This window comes from Ovis canadensis, chromosome 2 (genome assembly GCF_042477335.2).
Source record: "Ovis canadensis isolate MfBH-ARS-UI-01 breed Bighorn chromosome 2, ARS-UI_OviCan_v2, whole genome shotgun sequence".
NCBI lineage: Eukaryota > Metazoa > Chordata > Mammalia > Artiodactyla > Bovidae > Ovis > Ovis canadensis.
In genome coordinates, this window is record NC_091246.1 from 102,898,374 (window position 1) to 102,920,755 (window position 22,382).

The 22,382-nt window shown below is 45.8% G+C and overlaps 1 protein-coding gene across 8 annotated transcripts in view; it reads right to left on the bottom strand.

Annotated features, from left to right (window-relative positions):
• Positions 1-22,382, bottom strand: part of NUGGC (nuclear GTPase, germinal center associated) — a 49,411-nt gene extending 27,029 nt beyond the window's left edge. For all 8 annotated transcript variants that reach the window (XR_011253955.1, XR_011253953.1, XR_011253954.1 and 5 more), the window contains exons 1-7: positions 22,237-22,382; positions 14,345-14,432; positions 9,466-9,570; positions 8,143-8,251; positions 6,631-6,853; positions 5,833-6,063; positions 957-1,166 (exon numbers count right to left, since the gene is read on the bottom strand). Coding sequence is in view for 4 of the 8 variants with exons in the window: in XM_069574179.1 (XP_069430280.1) it covers positions 957-1,166; positions 5,833-6,063; positions 6,631-6,853; positions 8,143-8,251; positions 9,466-9,570; positions 14,345-14,387 (921 nt within the window). In the remaining 4 variants the exon portion in view is untranslated. The remainder of the gene's footprint in view (positions 1-956; positions 1,167-5,832; positions 6,064-6,630; positions 6,854-8,142; positions 8,252-9,465; positions 9,571-14,344; positions 14,433-22,236) is intronic.

Sequence of the window (22,382 nt, forward strand, 5' to 3'; positions counted from 1 at the left end):
CCTTCCTTTCCTTAGCTGTAAAATCAGGGCACAGCCTGCTTATCTGTAAGCTGCCATCCCGATCTTTATGGAAAACCACAGTTGCGAAGCTCCCCTGGCCCACAGTCATTCATTTAGCACAAATCTGGGGAATTTAAAGTCTACATACACCAGGGAAGCAGCAGTCCAGCAGAGAGAATTTTGGCAGCCTCTGTGCTGCTGATGACTCATGGACCTCTGCTGACCCTCCCAGCCCCTTCCAGCTCTGTCCTGTGCCCCATGCTCCCCCCCACAATCCTGCAGCCTGAGCTTCTGCCTTTCTTTCTCTGTCACTCACCCCCTTGGAGCTTCCCCAGGAGGCATGGTATTAAAGCCCACCCCACCTTGCCCAAGGGCTTCCCAGGTGGCTCAGTGGTAAAGAATCTGCCTGCCGATGCAGGAGGTGTGCGTTCAATGCCTGGGCTGGGAAGATCCCCTGGAGGAGGAAATGGCAACCAGCTCCAGTATTCTTGCCTGGGAAATCCCATAAGAGAGGAGCCTGGTGGGCTACAGTCCACAGGTCACAAAGAGTCCAACATGACTTAGCAACTTACCAACAACTCCTTACAGCCAAAGCCAGGAGCAGCCTTCTGGTTCCTTGGTGCGTGGCTATTGGCTTCTCTGCTTTGGACCCAAATGTTGCCCTCCCTGTCTCACTCTGACCTTGTCTCCCCTGCTCACTCTCGGGCCCCTCTGTTGCTGGCCCTTCTCATGTACCACAGTTTAGCTCCAGCTCCCAGGCCTATCTCGTGATTCCTCCCTCCTCGGTGTCCCTTGCCACCCATATCCTCCCATTGCCCTAAAGCTTAGAACATGGGAGAATTTAACTCTCTCGAGCTCATAAAATCCATTAAGTGGAAAGTGGAACATCCTTTGCCGCTTTACAGAGAACTTGGGGATGGAGAGAGAGGGAGTGAAGCCCTGTGGAAGAGAATCACCTTTTTCCACATCTCGTCCCTCTTGCTATTGAAGTCGCCTGTGCCTGGAATGTCCACCAGCACAACCCCTTCTGGAATCAGCTCTGATTTGGGAAGGGTCACTTCCACCAGTTTGATCAAGGGCCAGATGTGTGTCTCAGCAGATCCGCCATCCCAGTCTCTCCTCTGGGTCCGGATGTAGGGGTCCAGCTTGACAGACAGCTCCCCTGCCTGAGGAAGAAGGACAAGGTCAGGTACACGAGACGGTCTCCAGCACCTCTGCCCTAGATGGGCTATGACTCGGGTTCAGCAGAGGTCCACTGCGTCATGTGAGACGCGGCACTGGGTGACAGGCCCCAGGAGGCCTGAGGTCCTACCTGGAAGGGTCTAGGCTCAGAACTACAAAGAACACTGGGAGATCAGGAAATTCAAGCTCCTATGGGCTTCCCTGCTGGCTCAGATGGCAAAGAATCGGCCTGCAATGCAGAAAATCCAGGTTCTGTCCCTGGGTTGGGAAGATCTCCTGGAGAAGGAAATGACAACCCACTCCAATATTCTTGCCTGGAGAATCCCATGGACAGAGGGGCCTGGCGAGCTACAGTCCATGGGGTCGCAAAAAGTGGGGCACAACTGAGCAACTACCGCTGATAGATGGAGAAAATACAGGCAGTGAGAGCAGGGCTTGAGGAAAGTCACAGCTTCACTGGGGGATGTTTTACCTTCTAAATTCCATTCCAGTTCTGAAATCAGTGGAAATCGTCTGCACTAGTCTAAATCTGTGTGAGAGAGAGAGGATCTTTGAACTAATGTGAACATTTCTACGACCAGAAAGCCCTGACTGTGGAAGATTGATCATGAAATGGTGACCATACTTTCTAAGTTGAAAACTGGTCTGAAGTTGATCTTCAAACGGTTTTAAAAATTTATCTTCAGAACTTGGAAGATAAATTTTTAAAACCGTTTGATGAACTGGAGTCTATTATACAGAGTGAAGTAAGCCAGAAAGAAAAACACCAATACAGTATACTAACATATATATGGAATTTAGAAAGATGGTAATGATAACCCTGTATGCGAGACAGCAAAAGAGACACAGATGTATAGAACAGACTTTTGGACTCTGTGGGAGAGGGAGAGGGTGGGATGATTTGGGAGAATGGCATTGAAACACGTATACTATTAGGTAAGAAATGAATCGCTAGGTTCTATACAGGATACAGGAGGCTTGGGGCTGGTGAACGGGGATGATCCAGAGAGATGATATGGGGTGGGAGGTGGGAGAGGGGTAAGGATTGGGAACTCATGTACACCCGTGGCTGATTCATGTCAATGTATGGCAAAACCAATACATTATTGTAAAGCAAAATAAAGTAAAAATTAAAATTAAAAAAAAATTTATCTTCCAAGTTCAAAAGAATATATGGACAGACCGGCATTTCCATGCTGTTTTAACGATGGTGAGTGAGATGAAGAATCATTCTCAGCCTACTCTTTTTCCCTAAACACATTCATGCCAGCAACTCTGTGCAGCAGTGAATCTCTACTGGGATAATTCAGAGGACAGAAGGTTTGGGATGTAGTGCAGTCACCGTTAATAAGTATCTACAGAATGGCCCTGAAAGAAAGATAAATTCTTAAGAGAGTTGAGATCAAGTCAGAGAATGTGTTGCTATCTGGGTAGGAAATAAGAGCTATCATCAAGGGACTTCCCTGGTCGTCCACTGGTTAAGACTTTGTCTTCCAATACAGGGGGCATGGATTCAATTTCTGGTCAGGGAGCTATGATCCCACATGCCTCACAGTCAAAAAATGAAAAAACAGAAAATATATTGTAACATATGCAATAAAGACTTTAAAAATGGCCCACATCCACAAAAATTTGTTTAAAAGATTGCGGTTCTAATCAAATAATACAAAATTGTGAAAGAAGAGATGATAAAAGTTCTTTAAGATATTTTGATTAAAAAAACAAGCTATGATAAGGGCAACAGAAAAGCAAAAGCAAGGGGCTTAAAAAAGTGTGGGCTTTCTGTAAGAAGAGGGCTCCCGTCAATAAACGGGGCTTCCCAGGGGGCGACAGTGGTAAAGAACCTGCCTATCAATGCAAGGGACGTAAGAGACGTGGGTCCACTCCCTGGGCTGGGAAGATCCCCTGGAGGAGGGCATGGCAACCCACTCCAGTATTCTTGCCTGGAGAATCCCACGGACGGGGGAGCCTGGCGGGCTACAGTCCGTGTGGTCGCAGAGTCAGACATGACTGAAGCAACTTAGCCTGCTGCTGCTGCTGCTGCTAAGTCGCTTCAGTCGTGTCCGACTCTGTGCGACCCCATAGACAGCATCTCACCAGACTCCCCCGTCCCTGGGATTCTCCAGGCAAGAGCACTGGAGTGGGGTGCCATCACCTTCTCCAAACTTAGCCTGCACATACCACTGAATAAACTAGTGGAGACAAACCATCCTAGGAAGTAAACTCAGATTCCCTCTCCCCTGAATAGAATCCATGCCCCAAAGTCTGAATTTGTGCCCTCACCCCTGGAGATGCTGATTCCATTCATCTTGTTTCAAATGGGTGAATTAGTCATGCTGGGAAGGAATATTTCTAAGTGCAGAGTAGTAAGGAAATGAATATTACCTTGACACCTTGGTGTAGGTTGTATGTGTTCAGATAAAGTAACCAGTTTTGCCGTCATTGTGTTTCTTTGAACCTGCTCTGTCTGTATTTTGGATATTGGGAAGATAATTAAAGTTTGGGGGGGGGGCGTTGTCCTTTTTTAATTTTATTGAAGTATAGTTGGTTTACAATGCTGTGTTTGGTTTCTACTAGTGACTCAGTCATACATGTATGTACTGTTTACCATATTCTTTCCCACTGTGGCTCCTCACAGGATATTGACTATAGTGCCCTGTGCTACACAGGAGGACATGGTTGCTTACCCATTAATTAGTTTTAATTATGGGCATCCCTGGTGGCTCAGAAGGTAAAGAATGGCCTGCAATGCAGGAGACCTGGGTTTGATCCCTCCCTGGATTGGGAAGATCCCCTGGAGAAGGGAATGGCAACCCACTCCAGTATTCTTGCCTGGAGAATCCCATAGGCAGAGGAGCCTGGCAGGCTGTTGTCCATGGGGCTGCAAAGAATCAGACATGACTGAGTGACTCTCCATTTAAACATAAGAAAGGGGCTACTACCTTTGTTTGATTTTCTAGATATATAAAAGTTAAATGCCTTGAAAGGTTGAAGTCATTTGACATCTAAGTATGTCTGGTCAAGTAGTTCAAATTTTTTGAGAGAAACAAATATGCTAAATTTGAACTCTAAGGCTAAGGAATGTTGATTAATTGTGTAAGTAGTATTAACTTTTAAAGGAGGCTTTTCTATATTAAACTTAGGAGATAATTGGACATTAAGTTTTGGAACTGGTGTAAGTAATTGTTGTTACTTTATATAGAAAGCATCAGATTTACAAATAGAATAACAATATTTTAAAGGTGAATTTTAAGATGCAAGAAAAACTAGGTTTTTTTAGTATGCAACATAAGTAAATTGCATATTAGTTCCACATGTATTTTGGTTTAATTTAAAATTGAATTTTAATTTTTTAAAAACATGTTGATCATAAAAGTGAGGAGAGCCTGGTTCTACTAGTTGCTTATCTAATATCCACCCTGCCCTTCAGCCATGCCAGTGGCATCCCGACTGTATATTTGGGAAGGCAGTGGGTTGAGACTGGTCTCAGCCAAACACAAGCTGGGTTCTCGTTGCCCAAGACTCCCTTTCAGCTCAGAAAACCAAAGGGCTCACTACTGACCAAGAAAATCTACATGGAAATTTGTTGGGTGTGTTTCTAGGAAAGCTTTTACTTCCCAATAAAAGAGGAGACATGGTTGGTACTCCCTGTTTAGCCATTTGTCCCTTCCATGAAGCTAGCTGCGAAGGTCAGCCCTTCAGTAGCCATTGTGTGGCAATGAGGCAACTGGATGTAGACGGTCAGGGGACCAGAGGTCTGTTGATCTTGTCTGTTGATCTTGACGTTGTTGAGCCGCTGAACCAACCCACAAACCCAACTGCCCCCAGACTTCTTATGTGAGAAAATGGATAAATCCCAATTTGTTTAAGCTGTTATAAACTTGGGTGTTTTTTTTTTTTAATTATTTGCTGCAAAGCACATCCTTAATTAATCCTCAAGTAACTATAAACAGTCTTTCCTGTGCACAAAAGCTCCCCCCTCAGACATGAAAAATTGAATGCAAATTAAAAATCCTGGCTACTTCTGATTTTGGTACCAACTTATTTCCAATAAAACATTGCACCTTGGGACTTCCCTGCTAGTCCGGTGGCTAAGACCCTGCACTCCCAGTGCAGGGGGCCTGAGTTTAATCCCTGTTCAGGGAGCTAGATCCCACATGCAGCAACTAAAGATCCCACCTGCAGCGCTGAAGATCAAAGATCTTGTGTGCTGCAACTAAAACCCAGTGCAGCCAAATAAAAGAGTAAATAAAAATATTTTTTAAAAGCGGAGGTGGGGGGTGTCCTTGGTGGCTCAGTGATAAAGAGTCACCTGCCAGTGCGGGAGCTCTGGGTTCAGTCCCCGATCCGGGAAGATATGCTGCACGCCTCAGGACTAAGCCTGAGTGCCACAACTGTTGAGCCTGTGCTCTGCAGCAGGAGAGGCCGCCACAGTGAGAAGCCTGAGCACCACGCCTGGAGAGTGGCCCCTGCCTGCCACAGCTGGAGAAAAGCCCGCACAGCAGCGAAGACCAGCACTGCCAAAACTAAGGAAATAAATAAAAATGAAAAGAGAGAGAGAGAACCTGTGCCTTGCACAAATCCCCTAAATGGATTCAACTGTTACCCTTGAGGTTCATGATAACATCGAGAGAAACATTTTGAAGCTACCTCTTCTGCCTTGAGGGAGATGACTCTGGAGGTGGGAATCTTTCCTCTGGGCTTGGCCCTTAGTAACTCCTCGTAGCTCTTTTCTTCCGCTCCATTTCCATAAAACATCTGCAGCTTCCAAACAGCTTCCTCCGCCGCGTCGCCCCTGTCCCACGCGTCCTCCTCTTCTCCGCCCAGCCCCTCCGTCCTGTGCAGGAGTGTGGTCAGGTTCTTCAGCTCCTCCTTCCACTCCTGCCAAGACAGAGTGGGGCCAAGCCCACCCCCTCACCATGACACAGATTCAGCAGACATTGACAAAGTCCAGTGAGCCTGTTGGGGGCAGGGGGACTCCAGGAAATCTAAGATCATCTAATCCAGGCAGGTATCATCCAACCCAACCCGCTTATTTGGTCAGTGAGGAAACAGGAACCCAAAGAGGAAAACGTCTTGCCCAAAGTCCCATAACCACCTGAGGCAGCACCCAAGCTAGAGCCCCCATCCCATTCTTCTGGACTTTCTCATTGTGTATGGCCTATGTTCTTTTCGTTTAACAAAGATGTGAGCTATGTTGACAAGGAATATAATGTGAATCTGTAAGAGAGAAAGAAGGAAAGGAAGAAAAGGAAGAGGGAAGACAGAGCAGGAAGGGAGAAGAAAGGATGGAGAGAGAGGAAAAGAGGGAGAATGGGAAGGAAGCAAGGTGGGGGAGGGAGAGGGGGTGAAGGAAGGACGGGGTGGAGGAAAGAGGCAGAAAGGAGGAAGAGAGAGAGAGAACAGGGAGGGAGAGGAGAAGGAAGGAGGGAGGGAGGCAGCTCTTACCTGGTCGGAGAGAAGGTGGATTTTGGCCTCATACTGCTCACAGCAGCCCGAGCTCACTTGCACGATACAGGACGTGCATATACTTTCTCCCGACACAGGGAGGAACATGGCTTGCCGAATGATGGCATTGATCAGGGAGCTCTTCCCGGCCCCAGTGCTTCCGAATAATCCAATGTAGATGGGGTCCAATGATGGTTTTTCAATCAAGGCAAGAAGCCTGTTTCTAGATCAGTTTTAAAATGCTCATTGTCAAGGTCATCAAAGCAAGGTTGGGAGTCCATACAGCAAACAATCCTGGTCAAGTCACCCCATCTTTCTGAGCCCTCTCTGCAGTCTCTTTGGTCAAAGGAGAATATTCAGCCCTGTTTACTATACAGAGTTGTCCGGAGGACCAAATGAGATAATGCAAAAAGGGATTTCCCTAATTGGGTGGTTAAGAATCCACCTTCCAATGCGGGGGGTGTGGGCTGGATCCCTGGTCTGGTCGGGGAACCCAGTCCCCACATGCTCAGGGGCAACGGAGCCTGCGTGGCACAACTAGAGAAACATATGTGCTGCAACTAGAGAAGCCTGCGTGCCACGACCAGGGGCCCTTGTGCTGCAACCAAGACTCAGCACAGAAAAAAAACCTTTTATTCAAAAAAAAGAACATGCAAAAATATTTGGCAATGATAATTCTTCCAGGTAGCACAATAGTAAAAACTCCGCCTGCCGGTGGGAGAGAGGCAAGAGACATGGGTTCAATCCCTGGGTCGGGAAGATCCCCTTGAGTTGAAAATGGCAACCCACTCCAGGATTCTTGCCTGGGATATCCCATGGAGAGAGGAGCCTGGCGGGCTACAGCCCAGGTGCCACAACAAAGAGAAGGACACGATTGAGCACACGAGAAGAAGAAATGATAATTCTACACAAACTACGATGTCTGTATAGATGTGACCCTGTTTATGTTCCATGAAAATTACACAGTCTTGATCTTAGACATGAACTTTATACAGTGGTGGGAAGTATTATTAGGAGCAACCCTGAGGGTCTTACAGGGCAGGAGATGTAGCCTTAACCCCACTTAAATCTTTCAAGGCAGCTGGACATGACCTTCGACAGCACAGGCTCAGCGTCCCACAGCCTGGGCTAGATTCCACCCCTTTAACTCATCAGCAGTGTGACTTTGGTCGATGTCTTGGACTCTTTGAGCCTCAATTTTGGGAAAATGAGTGATAATCATGGCTTCTACTTTGTTAGGAGTTTTGGGACAGTTAAATGGAATCTGATGTATGAATGTAAAGCACTTTCACTTTCCGTTTCCAAAATCTTTAGCAGATTACCTAGCAACGGGGACAGCGCAGTGTGGCAACTACCAGTGTTAACAGAAATGGCCCATAGCAACAGAACTTTCTGGCTTTCTTTGCTTAGTTCCTAACCAGAAATTCCCTTTTATTATTGCAGAAAAGCATCTACCACCACCTAAGGAAAGACATCCAAGGAAGATCTGACGGTAGCTGATGCCAGACTCACATGAGGTACTTGACGCTGTTGGGGATGCTGTCATCCAGGAACACAGACTGAATAAGTTTCTGGTAAGTGTTGCTCAAAACTCTTCTGGTCCGAGACTCCAGTTTTTCATCTGGAATCAATAGAGATGTATTAGCAGGGATGTAATACATTCCCTGGTCACTCAGACAATAAAGAATCCACCTGCAATGCGGGAGGCCTGGGTTCGACCCCTGGGTCAGGAAGATGCCCTGGAGGAGAGGGCATGGCAACCCACTCTTCTTGCCTGGAGAATCCCCATGGACAGAGGAGCCTGGTGCACTGCAGTCCATGGGGTCACAAAGAGTCGGACGCGACTGAATGATCAAGCATATTAATACCTGGCAGGGATCAAGCACTTGGCCCGCACAGGGCGAATCTGCTTAATACGGCAGAAAAGGTGGGGGTGGGGGATGAAATGAAAAGCCAGTTAAACGAAAGAGCAAGTTATCTGATGGGAGAGGTCACAGATCGTGGGAGAGAGCAATCAGTGATGACGAGAGCCCCCCAAGGAGCCAGGCAGCTCTGAAGCACAAGGTAACACAAGTCAGCGTCCACTTCACCATGGGCTACAGCCCCTCTGCAGTCTTCTCTCCTGTGGTCATAAATAGAAGAAAACTGCAAGGACATCCTATCAGAAAGAAAGAAAGTGAAGTCACTCAGTCGTGTCCGACTCTTTGCAGCCCCATGGACTGTAGCCTATCAGGCTCCTCCGTCCATGGGATTTTCCAGGCAAGAGTGTTGGAGTGCCATTTCCTTCTCCAGGGGACCTTCCCGACCCAGGAATCGAACCCGGGTCTCCCACATTGCAGGCAGACGCTTTACCATCTGAGCCACCAGGGAAGCCCAGGACATCCTATAAATAACCACAAAGGCACCAAACCAATCATTTTCACAGTGTTAATCAGGAAGAGATTATTTTTGTAACAAGCCTTCTATCCAGATCTTAAGAGATAAACTGTCAGATCACAGTATCTCTGCAGAGACTAGGAGGCCTCCTTTTTTTAAAAAAAAAATTTATTTATTTGGCTCTAGCTGCGGCATGCAAACTCTTGGTTGCAGTATGTGGGATCTAGTTCCCTGACCAAGGCTCAAACCTGGGCCCTCTGCACTGGGAGCTCAGAATCTTAACCATTGGACCACCAGGGAAGTCCCGAGGCCTCCTTTAATGGGATCAAGATCATTCAAAGATGTTCCACCCTGCTTCTGCTTCTCCAAGTACCCTTCTCTCCTTTTGAGGATGTTAACACATCTGGGAAAGAACAGAGCTGCATTAAACGAGCGATAGAGCATTTTCAGGACACTCACATTCCTTGAGGGCGCTTTGTTCCACAGAGGGAAATGCTCGAAACCTCTGGTCTCGATCAGATCGTCTTCTTTTTCTCATTGGTTCTTTAAATATATCATCATCCACTAGAGATAAACAGAAGTTACATAAAATTATAGGTCTAGAGGGCATAGTGTACCATAGACCAAAAACATAGTCCACTTATATGCAGATTTTCGACTGTGAAGGGGGGTCGTCACTCTCATCCCTGTGTTGTTCAGGGGTCACTATTTTTGCCTGACTTCTACCGATAAACAAACCCCAAGAGGCTAGAAGGATCCCTGCCAGCCCTGGTTGTTTGTGAGCTCATTTCAGAAGCAGCCCTGTTGGGTCATTCCAGTCTGATTCCCAATTCCCAGAGTCCCAGGACTTTGCATCTAGTTCCAAAATGCAGCCCAACCTATCTCCCCACAAGATAAGTCAAGATGACATGAAAAGTTCCTGTTTGCGAATCCTGGGAAGCCAAGATGGCTGGATATTCTTCACCAAGTGCCGAAAATATAGAGGGAAGCCTGAGATGGCTCAGTGTGGGGTGGAGAAAGGCCTCAGGGAGATCTTTGCAACCCGGGAAATTGATCAGGAGCAGAAGGAGAGAACAGAATGGGCCATGTGACCAAAGCAAATTCCTTCTTCTCCCCGAGCCTCAATTTCTTCTTCTGTACAATGAGTCAGTTGACAAAAACAGAAAGAATACAAGAGCAGTGGAGGGTGCCCTCCAAGTGGATGTCCCTCAGAGATTAAATTGGGGGATGAGACTTTTTCCTCCCTCCTCCCTCAAAGATGTTAGTAGCTGCTTCCTTACATAGGCAAGGAAAAAATTTGCCAAGAAGCAAACCTTTGTAGTCCTGCAGAGGTTGAATTACTTCAGTGGTTTCTGTTGGTTACAAAGTGAAGGACTGGGAGGCTCCTTAATCCTCAGGAAAGGGTTTAACTGAAAACCAAAACTGTGTTTAGATGGTTTGTTTTTTTTTTTTAATTGTGCTGGGTCTTGGTTACATGTTTATTCTTTAAGCTATAATAATTAAATATGAAATATAAGGAAATACTGAGCACCCTTGCAACATAGTTAAATCTACATTAAAATCATATGTAGTATTTGAACTTTTAAAAAAAAAAGAATTTATTTGGCTGCGTTGGGTCCTTGTTGCGGCATGCGGGATCTTTCATTGTGGTCCTCAGGCTCAGTAGATGCAGCACGTAGTCTTAATTGCCCCACGGCATGTTGGAACTTGGTTCCCCAAGCAGGAGTCAGATCCACGTCCTATGCCTTGGAAGGTGGATTCTTAATCACTGGCCCACCAGAGAAGTCCCTGGATGAGTTTTAGAAAACATCCCCCTGGCAGGATTCACCTGGTGAGAAAGGGACAGTAGTGGGGGGTCTTTGGGGTCAAGACCATTGGAAATGGCCTAATCCAGCACTCCTGGGGGTGGTATAAACCTTAGGCAAATGGCCGTGAGGTGACCTGGAAAAACAGTTGACCCCAGGAATCATAACTCTCTAAGCTCATATAAAGGCATGAGGCCCCCAAACGGAGCGTGACACTGGGAGGTCATCTTCCCTCAAGAACCACAGAAAGCGCGCCTCACTCAGGGACCCAGGATGGCGACCTGAGCAGAAGGCCCAGCCTTCCGCACCGGGCTCCAGGCCCGAGTCTCCCAGACAGCTCAGGCAGCCTCAGTCTGGCATCTTCCTGCACAAATTCCACAGCGTTCTGGAGCCAGCTCACACCCCAGAGTACTGCAGCGCAGGGTGAGCTGTCTGCCAAGGCCTGAATCTTGGCCCCTCCTGCTCACGCAGTGACAGGGAGTTGAAAGAGCTTGTCCGTAGACCCTTCTATCTCAGACATTCTAACCTTACAAGTATGCTCCACGCAAAGAATTTATCCTGGCTCAGTTTAAGGCTGCCTTAGAACTAAACACCAAGTGGTTGCTGGCTCAATGGCTAGAGCTAGAAAGAAAGGGGCAGAGAAGAAGAAAAATATATGCCATAGCTAGGGAGTTTGGGCTGGACACGTACACACTGCTGAATTTAAAATGGATCACAAGGATCTACTGTATAGCACAAGGAACTCTGCTCAATGCTCTGTGATGGCCTTAAGGGAAGGAAATCCTAAAAGAGGGGGTATATGTACACGTATGGCTGATTCTCTTTGCTATACGGTAGAAACTAACTCATATCGTAAAGCAATACACTCCAATAAAATTTTTTTAATGGATAACTAATAGGAACCTACTGTATAGCACAGGGAAGTCTGATCAATACTCGGTAACAACCTAAACGGGAAAAAAATTTGGAAAAGGACATGTGTGTAGGCACAACTGAATCTCCTTGTTATATACCTGAAACGATCACAACGTTTTTAATCAACTATACTCCATATAAAATTAAAAGCTTTTTTAAAATGGAAGCAGTTAAAGTTTTCTGAAGTCCCCAAAGTATTTGATTAGAATAAGCAAATATCGATATCTAACTTCAGTAATTTAGCTTAAGTAAGGAAATCCACTGTGGGTTAAACTTTTGAATTTTGATATTGATAACAAGGAGGTGACAGAATCACGGGATTTATGAGCTGGAAAGCAATGTACAATATGTATGGCTTCAGATGGAGAGAAATCAAGAGACTTGTCGTATGGGCGCAGAGCTAGCGAATGATACAGCAGTAACTAGAAGCCAAGAATGGACACCACAAGTCCAGTGGTTTTCGAGGCACAATTACAGTCTTATTACTTTTAATTATTATCTATTATGGTTTAATATTCTGGAAGATGTTTATAATTTATTCTTCTATTTTATTCATCCCAGAGCTTAAAAAAGGAAAGCAGAGTTTTAAATATGTTATGATTAAAGCTATCAAGTGAAATCCTAGAAAATCTACCAAAAAGTTTTACTAAAATAAAGCAGATAATTTTTAACTACTAAAAAAATAACTACTCCAGCCGCTAGGCCAGTGGCTTGCTGAAGAACACTTTAGAACATATTATAAACAGTGTCTTGGAATTCCAGAATGTTTTCACACCTGCCTGTGGAAAGAGTAAAAGGATGGAGGGCCTTGATCTTGACCCTGGAACTCAGGAACTCTTTTGTTTAAACAATGTTTGCAGAGGATCTTAGCCACAAGCATAAAAGAGTCTTAGTACAGCCTTTATCAGCCTTATCCTTAGTACAGTCTTATCCTGGCCTTTATTTCAACTTTGTAAGGAGTGGCAATTAGTCTGATCAAAGCTTGAAAACTTATTTCTCAACTAAAGCAAACACTGAGAAGTCAGGTAAAACAGCACGGTTTTATACTTTGCCTTTAATATCTAAAATGAAAAAAACAGGTGGAAGGGAGAAAGTAGTTCATCTGGGATTTAAAACACTTAATTGTAGTACATGCATGGTGAGTTGCTTCAGTGGTGTCCAACTCTCTGTGACCTACAGACTGTAGCCCACCAGGCTCCTCTGTCCATGGGATTCTCCAGGCAAGAATACTGGAGTGGGTTGCCATGCCCTCCTCCAAGGGATCTTCCCGACCGGTTTCATACTAAATTGTAACCAGAATAAATGGGTGTGAACCGGTCGTTCCTCTTATCTTCCCTGCAATTGTTCAGGCACTCTCTTCCCTTTTCCACTATATTACACTGATTTATTGGCAACCCACTCCAATATTCTTGCCTGGGAAATCCCATGGATAGAGGAGCCTAGCAGGCTACAGTCCATGGGGTCACAAAATAGTCAGACAGAACTTATGGACTAGACAACATTGGAGCAAAGGGCAGAGGGCTGGGTGGGGCCATCCCAAGAAGTCTACCCAGTCTCTGCTGCTATTGCTCCTTGCTGCCACAAGGTGTCGCTTTTGACAACCGTCTCAGTATAGGCGCTTTGATCAGATCCTTGAGGGAACCTGCCACAGATTTTCCCAGCAGGACGCCCCACACCTTCAGGACTAACCTCTCCCAAGGGGGCCCTAAAGTTGCAATTCCCTCAGTTTGCTTGCCCAGCCATGTCTCAGATACCAGCACTACCCCCCACTGACCCTTGCTGCTAAGGGAATTCATCTCCAGGGGTAAGAAAATTTTTCCTCTTCAGTTCTCAAAACACAAAGGGTGTGATACACCCCAGGGGTTACTTCGCTGCATCTTCCCAGGGGAGGTTCCCTTCTTGTCTCTGGGGATCCTCCACCCAGCCTTCAAGGAAGGGAGGCCACCCTCAGGGACTCCAGTGTGGTTCACCCTACAGCTCACCTTCAGAAAGCACGCAAAATGATTCTGGGGGCTTACCTTCTCCATTCTGAGAGCAGGCTGCCCTCGGAAAATCCAAGATGGTTTCCTGGAACCTTCTTTTATTTATTTATTTTTGAATTTTATTTATTTGAACTTTTAAAGGACGGTGGGGGGGCACAAGTTGAATTTCTGGTCAGATAACCCACTAGATTATTAATAGGCTCTTTTAGTTGTTATTGAAATAATTGATATTCATCCACTGTTAAAATATGTTGTGAGAAAGCAGCTTCTCAATAAAGAGCAGCGAAAAATGACGATAGTTTAATACGGTCCCAACCCCTTTGCCCTTGGTTATAATGGCAAATAGTTATTGCTCAGGGCTTCTCCAATGGCATAGTGGTAAAGAATCCGCCTGCAGTGCAGGAGATGCGATTTGGACCGATCCTTGGGTCAGGAAGATCCTCTGGAGGTGGAAATGACAACCCATTCCAGTATTCCTGCCTGGGAAATCCCATGGGCAGAGGAGCCTGGTGGGTTACAGTCCACGGGGTCACAAAGCGTTCGACGTGACTGAAGCGACTCGGCACACACACACTTATATGTATAATGGTGAATAGTTCTTGCTCACTTCATCAGGGGATAGTGAAGGGATGTTACCTGGATGTAGCTCCCGAACCAGAAAATCTTCAGTTTCTGCCATTTCCTGTTATGTAACTGCCTACCTTTGTCCACTTAGAGCATCAGCCTGAAAAATACAAAGTACAGGGTTGGGGTAGGGGGGAGTAGACGGCAGAAAGTATAAATACAAAACAAAAACTAAAAAGAACATGTAATTTTGCTTACGCTTTTTCTCCCCAATTAGATTCCAAGCTTCTAAAGGGCAGTGGCTATTCTATCTTATCTTTGAATCCTTTATAACAGCTGTCCACTGTGTGCTGGTTTAAATATGGCGAAAGTCCATGTTTGACTATTGATTTTCAGCAATAGTTGAATCCATAGAATTTTTTTTTTTTTGGAGCAAAAGAAATGACTATTTATTGCTAATGGTGCTAAATAATACCACTGTTGGAAGACTGTTTGTCAACTTGGTACAGTACTGAACATACTCAGCATTAATCTGGCAGTCACGAATACGGTATTTATACCAAAGAGTTGACAGCTGTGTCCACACAAAAAACTACACATGAATGTATATAGCAGATTTTTAAAATAAATTCTTGGAATTTATTTTTTTCATTGTTAATTTTTATTGGAGTTTCGTTGCTTTACAATGTTGTTAGTTCTACTGCACAGCAAAATGGTTCAGCCAGACATACACATATATCCCCACCGTTTTTTATCCATTGACTTTTCAACTGAAATGACCTGAGATCTTGAAGGCAGCTCAGTCTGAAAAGACAATAATCCTCTAAGGACCAGAGAGCCTTGAAGGTGAAGGTATACAGCTTTGCTGTTTTGGGAGACATCAGCGCCCCCGTGAGGTAAGCCCGGAACCCCTGGGCCACAGTGACCCTGAGCCCCAGCGGGTCTCAGCAAGTATCGGGGAGATGGGTGGAACATTTGATATTCCTGGGGTCCCCTGGAGTTGCTCTGGAGGATGCTGAGCGGGGAAGAAGAGATGCAATAGCTGTTCGGTTCTCTGGGCCTTCCTCACCACCCACCCAGCACTGCAATCAGGGAGACACCCCGATTGGGGGTTATGTCAGCTCTGCCTCATGGGGCATCTGTGGGGGTGGGGGAGGCACCTCCAAAAAAAGAAGTATTGGATCCAACCTGTCTCCAGTCCTGGGAGACGGACTGAACACAGAGGGAGAACTGGATCCACAAAGCCTCAGAAGAGCGGGTGCTGATGCCCTGGAGGGTTTCTGTCGCCACAGATCAGGGAGGCTCCGGGGCACACAAGGCGGGGCACCCCACATGCTTCCTCTCCATTTCTGATGCTGCTGATTGGACCACTCAGCTGCATAATTCAAAAGCAGAGAGTCACCGGCCTTTCTGAAATATGCAAAAGCTCAACTGCCCTGTCAACCCCCAGTAGACACACGGCCGTTAGTTAGGGAGACTGTGCTTCATTTACCTATCACTCCCAAACGGAAATCACAGTGCCTCAGTCAAAACAGCCACTTACTCTTAGTTCAGCTCATGGGCATCAACAGAACTAACGGCTTCTGTTCCTGGTGGGTGTTGGTGAATGTGGTGTGAACTCTGCTACGTACACGACCCTGAGCCTTTGCTAGGAGGTTCCTCATCTCTCCATTCCTCATCTGGGCTCAGACCACCCCAGACTCCTTACAGTCCTCCAAGGCGGGGGAGTCAAGAAGAAACGTGCTCGCCTCTTCTTCCTGGAGAATTCCTACTCTTTCTTCAGCATCTCGTTTGCGCATTTCCTCTGTGCAGCTGTGTCCTGGTTCCCATTCATTCCCCTCTTGTGCCACCGCTGGTCCGAGCACACCTGAATTGTACGCTTGTGATTCTTTCCTTATGTCTGAGCTATGCGAGGTCAAGGCTGCATTTGTTTCAACTTTGTAGTTCTATCGTGAAAGGCAATAATCAATCATAGTGCTGAATTAATTAATTACAGTGGCTGGGAAGCTTTTGATGAGATTCTGCTGCCAAGGGTGTTTAAACACTGAATCTGTTTTTAAATATTTCTGTATTTGGCTGCATGGGGTCTTTGTTGAAGCTGCAGACCTTCATTGCGTCATGTGGGAGTTTCTGTTGCAGCGCACAAATTCTCTAGTTGGGGTGCTCAGGCTTAGCTCCTCCACGGCACGAGGGATCTTGGTTCCCCAACCAAGTGTCGAATTCATGTCCCCTGCATTGCAAGGCAAATTCGTAACCACTGGACCACCAGGGAAGCCACTCAAATTCGTTTTTGTTAGGACTGCTCTGTAGGAACTGGGAATGTTTAGCTTGAGGGAAGGAAGACATGGGCTGAAGCAGAAGGTGTGGAGAGGACTTTGTGTGGTCTTCAAATACTTAAGCTTAGAGTTGAATATAACAGTGAGATAATGCCTGTTTCCAGTGGTGCCAAGAAGGGACAACTAGATCCACTAGGTGGAAAGTATAAGAAAGGACATTTTTGCTGAACATTTCTCTTGTATTCAGTGTTGTCCAAAATGGAATGAGCTCCCTTAGTAATGAATTTTCTGCTCCTAGAAGTGTCTAAATCTTCACTGTTATGATCACCTAATAACAGTATTGAACTAGACGGGCTTTAAGGCTTCTTCAGATCCCAAGACACTGTGTTCTTGCTTGAAGTGTTCATCAGTAAAGCTGGTGGTGGGAGGGCTCTACAAGGTTACTAAAATTCATGAGAGTTTCCTGGTTGGAAATGCTAAGCCTCGGCAAAACCTAGGCAAGTTAGAGGAAAAAATATGATAGTGCCTAACAATAGCTTCAGAGAAGGCAATGGCACCTCACTCCAGCACTCTTGCCTTGAAAATCCCATGGACGGAGGAGCCTGGTGGGCTGCAGTCTAGGGGGTCGCTAAGAGTCAGACACGACTGAGTGACTTCCCTTTCACTTTTCACTTTCATGCATTGGAGAAGGAAATGGCAACCCACTCCAGTGTTCTTGCCTGGAGGATCCCAGGGACGGGGGAGCCTGGTGGGCTGCCATCTCTGGGGTCGCACAGAGTCGGACACGACTGAAGCGACTTAGCAGCAGCAGCAGCAGCAGCAAACAATAGCTTTAGATGCGAAACTAGGAATTGCCCCCTGGAAAGATATCTGTTGTTTTCTGAAGATGGCAGCTCCATGAGCTATAGTCATACACACAAAATATTAAACGTCGTATCACAGTGGGCTCTGGAGACAACAAATGTACGGTCCTCCCGGGGTACAGATCCACTGTGGACCTTCGACTGGCTGTGCTGGCCAGTGCCAGGAACAAATATGGAAGATGGATCAGGCTTCCCCACCTGCCAATGCAGGGGACATGGGTTCGATCCCTGGGTCGGGAAGATCCCCTGGAGAAGGAAATGGCAACATACTCCAGTGTTCTTGGCTGGGAAATCCCATGGACAGAGGAGCCTGGCAGGCTGCAGTTCATGGGGTCGCAAGAGAGTCGGACACGACTGAGCAACTGAACAAACAATAACGACAGTCAAAAGGAACACAATTGATAATTCGGTGATTTCAGGTTCATTTTAAAAAGACCCAGAGTCCTTCCTCAAATTATGCTGGGCTCCACTTTCTCCCCAAAAAAGGCAGCAACCGTGGTATGTTTTGTGAAAACTGTTTCTGCAGAGAAGCAGCTGAAAACGTCCACACGTATGGCTCACAGGGGCAAGGTTTTGATATGTGGTTTATTTCGCTTGTATTTCAACTGTGCGGTTAGCGTTTAAGTTTTGATTTGAGTACTTATTTACATTCATGTGCAGAGAGCCTAAGAATAGCATCTTTTAAAAGGGACTCTGCATATTTAGCTAGATGTGGGAAGGCTGCACAGAACCAGTTTCCTGTCAAATAATTGTGACTTTTGACAGTTTTTCTTGCTTTTCTCACTCTCCCTTTCCTCTTTTTGTATTTGCTTACTGTCTTTTTCTTAAGAGAACCTAACAGAGGTGACACCAAGGCAGTTGTCACTCCTGTCCCAGAAGAGCTTCCTAGAGTGGAATGAAATAATGTTCTTTTGGAGAAGGCAATGGCACCCCACTCCAGTACTCCTGCCTGGAAAATCCCATGGACGGAGGAGCCTGGTGGGCTGCAGTCCATGGGGTTGCTAAGAGTCGTACACGACTGAGTGACTTCCCTTTCACTTTTCACTTTCATGCATTGGAGAAGGAAATGGCAACCCACTCCACTGTTCTTGCCTGGAGAATCCCAGGGACAGGGGAGCCTGGTGGGCTGCCATCTATGGGGTCGCCCAGAGTCAGACATGACTGAAGCGACTTAGCAGCAGTAGCAGCAGCAGAGCCCCTTCTACAGATGTGGACACTGAGGCCTTGAGAGGGGAAGGGACCTGTTCAAGGTCAGACAGTGAGTCCAAGTTCAGTGTTCTCATCATTCTACCATAAAACCTCTAACTGGTACTATTTAAACCATCTCTGGAGCTTCAGAGTAAGAGATGGAGAGAATGGTGAACACAAATGAGGGGTTCCCTTTAATGCACGAGGAGGCATTTGGGGAGTGCAGGCTGTTGAGTAGGGGGAGAGTGGTAGCTTGATGAAATTGGGCTTAAGGACACCAACTGAAGCTAGTGCCCTCAGAATAAAACAAGCCAGGCTGCCAGGGGCGTTGTTGGGGGTGGTGGTGCTGTGTGCAATGAGGATGCGTGAATGTGTGTGTGTATGGAAGCGGGTGAGTAGTTCATTTATCTGCCTTCAGTCTGTGTCCAGAGCAGAATTTAATGTGTTTATTAAGAATTACAAACGTCTAAGTCCCTTCTCCTTTAGTCTGAATCTTGTCCCACCCTCCCTTGCTTCACATCATTAACCTCTCCCGACATGATTCTTGTTTTCATTTCATTTCCAGTCCCTGACCCCAGCCCTCCCCCTCCCTCAAGGCCGCACTAATAGGAAAAATTAAAATACTTAAATTAGCAAAGTTCCTTGAAGGGGCATTTTGATCATCAACCTTGGTTTCTTCCCCACTCTTTAATAAATGTGGGAAGTGCTCAGTACATAGTGAGCGCTGAGTAAATATGTGTTGACTGACGTGTGTCTTTTAAACATATTCTTGGATGATAAAATTAATAATGGCAGGAATTATATTCATTCGTTCAGCAAACATTTGTTAAGTGTTTACTGTGTGCCAGACACGGTTCTAGATCCTGGGGACACACGAGGAAAGAAAATGGGCAAGGTGTCTGTACACCCGGGTTTATGTTCCAGACGGTGAGGGATGCTATGGGAAAAGTACTCAGGATTCGGAGTCAGAATGCCTGGATTTGGGGATCCTGCTCTGGTACTGCAGTGTGACACTAAACAAAGCATTTAACCTCTCTGAGTCTCAGTTTATCCACATATAAGATGAGAATAGCAAAATACTTAACGTCTGGAGTTCATTGGGAGGGCTGTTTGTGACACTGAGGCAAAGCTGGTCTGCAGACACTTACGTGCGTTCAGTCATGTCTGACTCTCTTTCAGTCCATGGACTGTAGCCCGCCAGGCTCCTCTATCCGGGTGATTTGCCAGGCAAGAGTACTGGAGTGTGTTGCCATTTACTTCTCCGGGGGATCTTTCTGACCCAAGGATTGAACCCGCGTCTCCTGCATCGACAGGCAGATTCTTTACTCCTGAGCCACCTGGGAAGCCCCACAGACGCTTATGCACCTGTACAAGTGTTATTGACTTTCAGAATATTTGGTGAAGATAGCTTAACAAGAAACCAGTACTAATATTTACCTGGGCAAAGTCAACTTTTTTTGGGGTAGGGGGACCAGATGCCACCATAACTGATAAACTGACCCCCATTCTTGTTCCCATTGACGAAGCATCTTCAGGGTTCTATGCCCTTGGTAGCGTCTTGTCCCCTCCCACAGGGAGGTAATTGAAGAATGAAATAAGAGCAAGGAGCAGATTCTTAAAAATGGAATGTTGTGGATTTATTTCCTCTCTCTCTCTCTTTTTTTAATGCTTAAATACTTTTGGTGTTGGCAGACTTTCCTAACCACTTTATTGGACATTGCACGGCTCTTCCAAACTGGGTACACTCTGAAGGGACAATTTAAACACATTAGCTTAGAAGCAAAAGTGAAACAAGGGCCATCAAACCCCCAGAGGAAAAGAGTTATGTTTTCAGCATTAATGCATCAGCTACTGTGTGCAACATTAGGAGCACGGCTGCCAGAGGTAGGTTCAGTAGACGAGGCGTGACTTTTCCAGTCCTTCTCCCCCAGGTGACTAGATAAGTAAAATAAGCAGATATTTTCATTACATACTTTATCAGATTTTACGGAAATGAACTCGAATCCTTTCATATTGCTCACCCACGCTTGCCAAAGTTAATGAGGCATAAGATGACGTTAATACCAAACTCAGTATTAGTTTTGTATTGATGTATTTAATATTAATGGTGCCTGGAACACAAGTTTTCTTTGGGGAAGAAGGATTGATGACTTGCCTGAGATCACACTGTTATAAAATTCAAACTAAGCCCCAGTTCTCCAGATTTCTAGTTCATTGGCCTTTGCTGCTGCTGCTGCTGCTAAGTCGCTTCAGTAGTGTCCGACTCTGTGCAACCCCGTAGATGGCAGCCCACCAGGCTCCCCTGTCCCTGGGATTCTCCAGGCAAGAACAGTGGAGTGGGTTGCCATTTCCTTCTCCAATGCATGAAAGTGAAAAGTGAAAGTGAAGTCACTCAGTCGTGTCTGACTCTTAGCGACCCCATGGACTGCAGCTCACCAGGCTCCTCCATCCATGGGATTTTCCAGGCAAGAGTACTGGAGTGGGGTGCCATTGCCTCTCCGTCATTGGCCTTTACGTAGCTGTAAAATTCACTTAAGTAAAAATCACTTTCCCTCAAGAAATAACTGACTTTAGGAAAATCACGAGAAGGAGAAAAAATGAGTCTCCCACACAGAAAAATTCCAAACAGTTTCTAAAGATGCTTCACCCTGAAGGAAAGGGAACTTAATGCCCCTCTCCTTGGGCATGGGCCTCACAGAGTAACTCCCTTCCAAGGGGGACAGGATGGAAAGAAGGGGAAAAAGAGTCACTTTACAGTAGAAAGACTTTGCAAATACTCTCTCGGCCAGGTGACCAAGGTCAACAACTGTCATAAATCATCTTGATGATATGTACCTGTGATGCGACAGGATGAGAATGACCTTTAACTCTCTTATCTTCCACCCTAAACCCGCAACTCCAGTCTCATTGTGGATCCTACAGAAGAGCTGACCAGGATTCCCCAAAACTGTCAAAGTCATCAAACACAAGATCACAGCCAAGAAGAGACATGACGACTAAATGTAATATGGTGTTCTGGATAGGATTATTAAAAAACAAAACAAAACACCTAAAACACTTTGTTTTAGGGGTATAGCCAACTGATAATGTTGTGATGGTTTCAGGTGAACAGCGAGACTCAGCCATGCATATACATGTACCCATTCTCTCCCAAATCCCCCTCCCCTAGATAGGGTTCTAAAACAGAAAAAGACATTAGATAACAGCTAAGAAAATCTGAATAAAGGATAACCTTTAGGGTTCCCTGGTGGCTCAGACAGTAAAGAACCTGCCTGCCACTGCAGGAGACCCCAGTTCGATCCCTGGAGAAGGGAATGTGTACCCAGTCCAGTATTCTTATCTGGAGAATTCCATGGACAGAGGAGCCTGGTGGGTTACAGGCCACGGGGTCACAAAGAGTCAAACACGACTGAGCGACTAACACTTTCACTTTCTTTTCACTCTTCTTCTTGTAGTTAATACCACTACTACAAATGTTGGTTCATTAATTATAAAAAATGTATCTTTACTAATGTAAGATGAGAGAGGAAGTTGGTTGTGAATTCTATGGAAACTACCATCATCTCCATTTTTCTCTAAAGCTATTTTTTAATCAATCATAAGTTATAGCATAAATTGCATAAGAAAAACAACTTACCAGATGTCACTTTGCATGCTACAGCTCCAAGATTCCACAAAGACAGTGGCCACGTCTTTACCTTGGTCGAGGTATGTTGAATCAGCTGGGGGAGAGAGTCCTTTGTGGTCACCGTCATAAAGCCACATTTACACAACCAGAAGTGA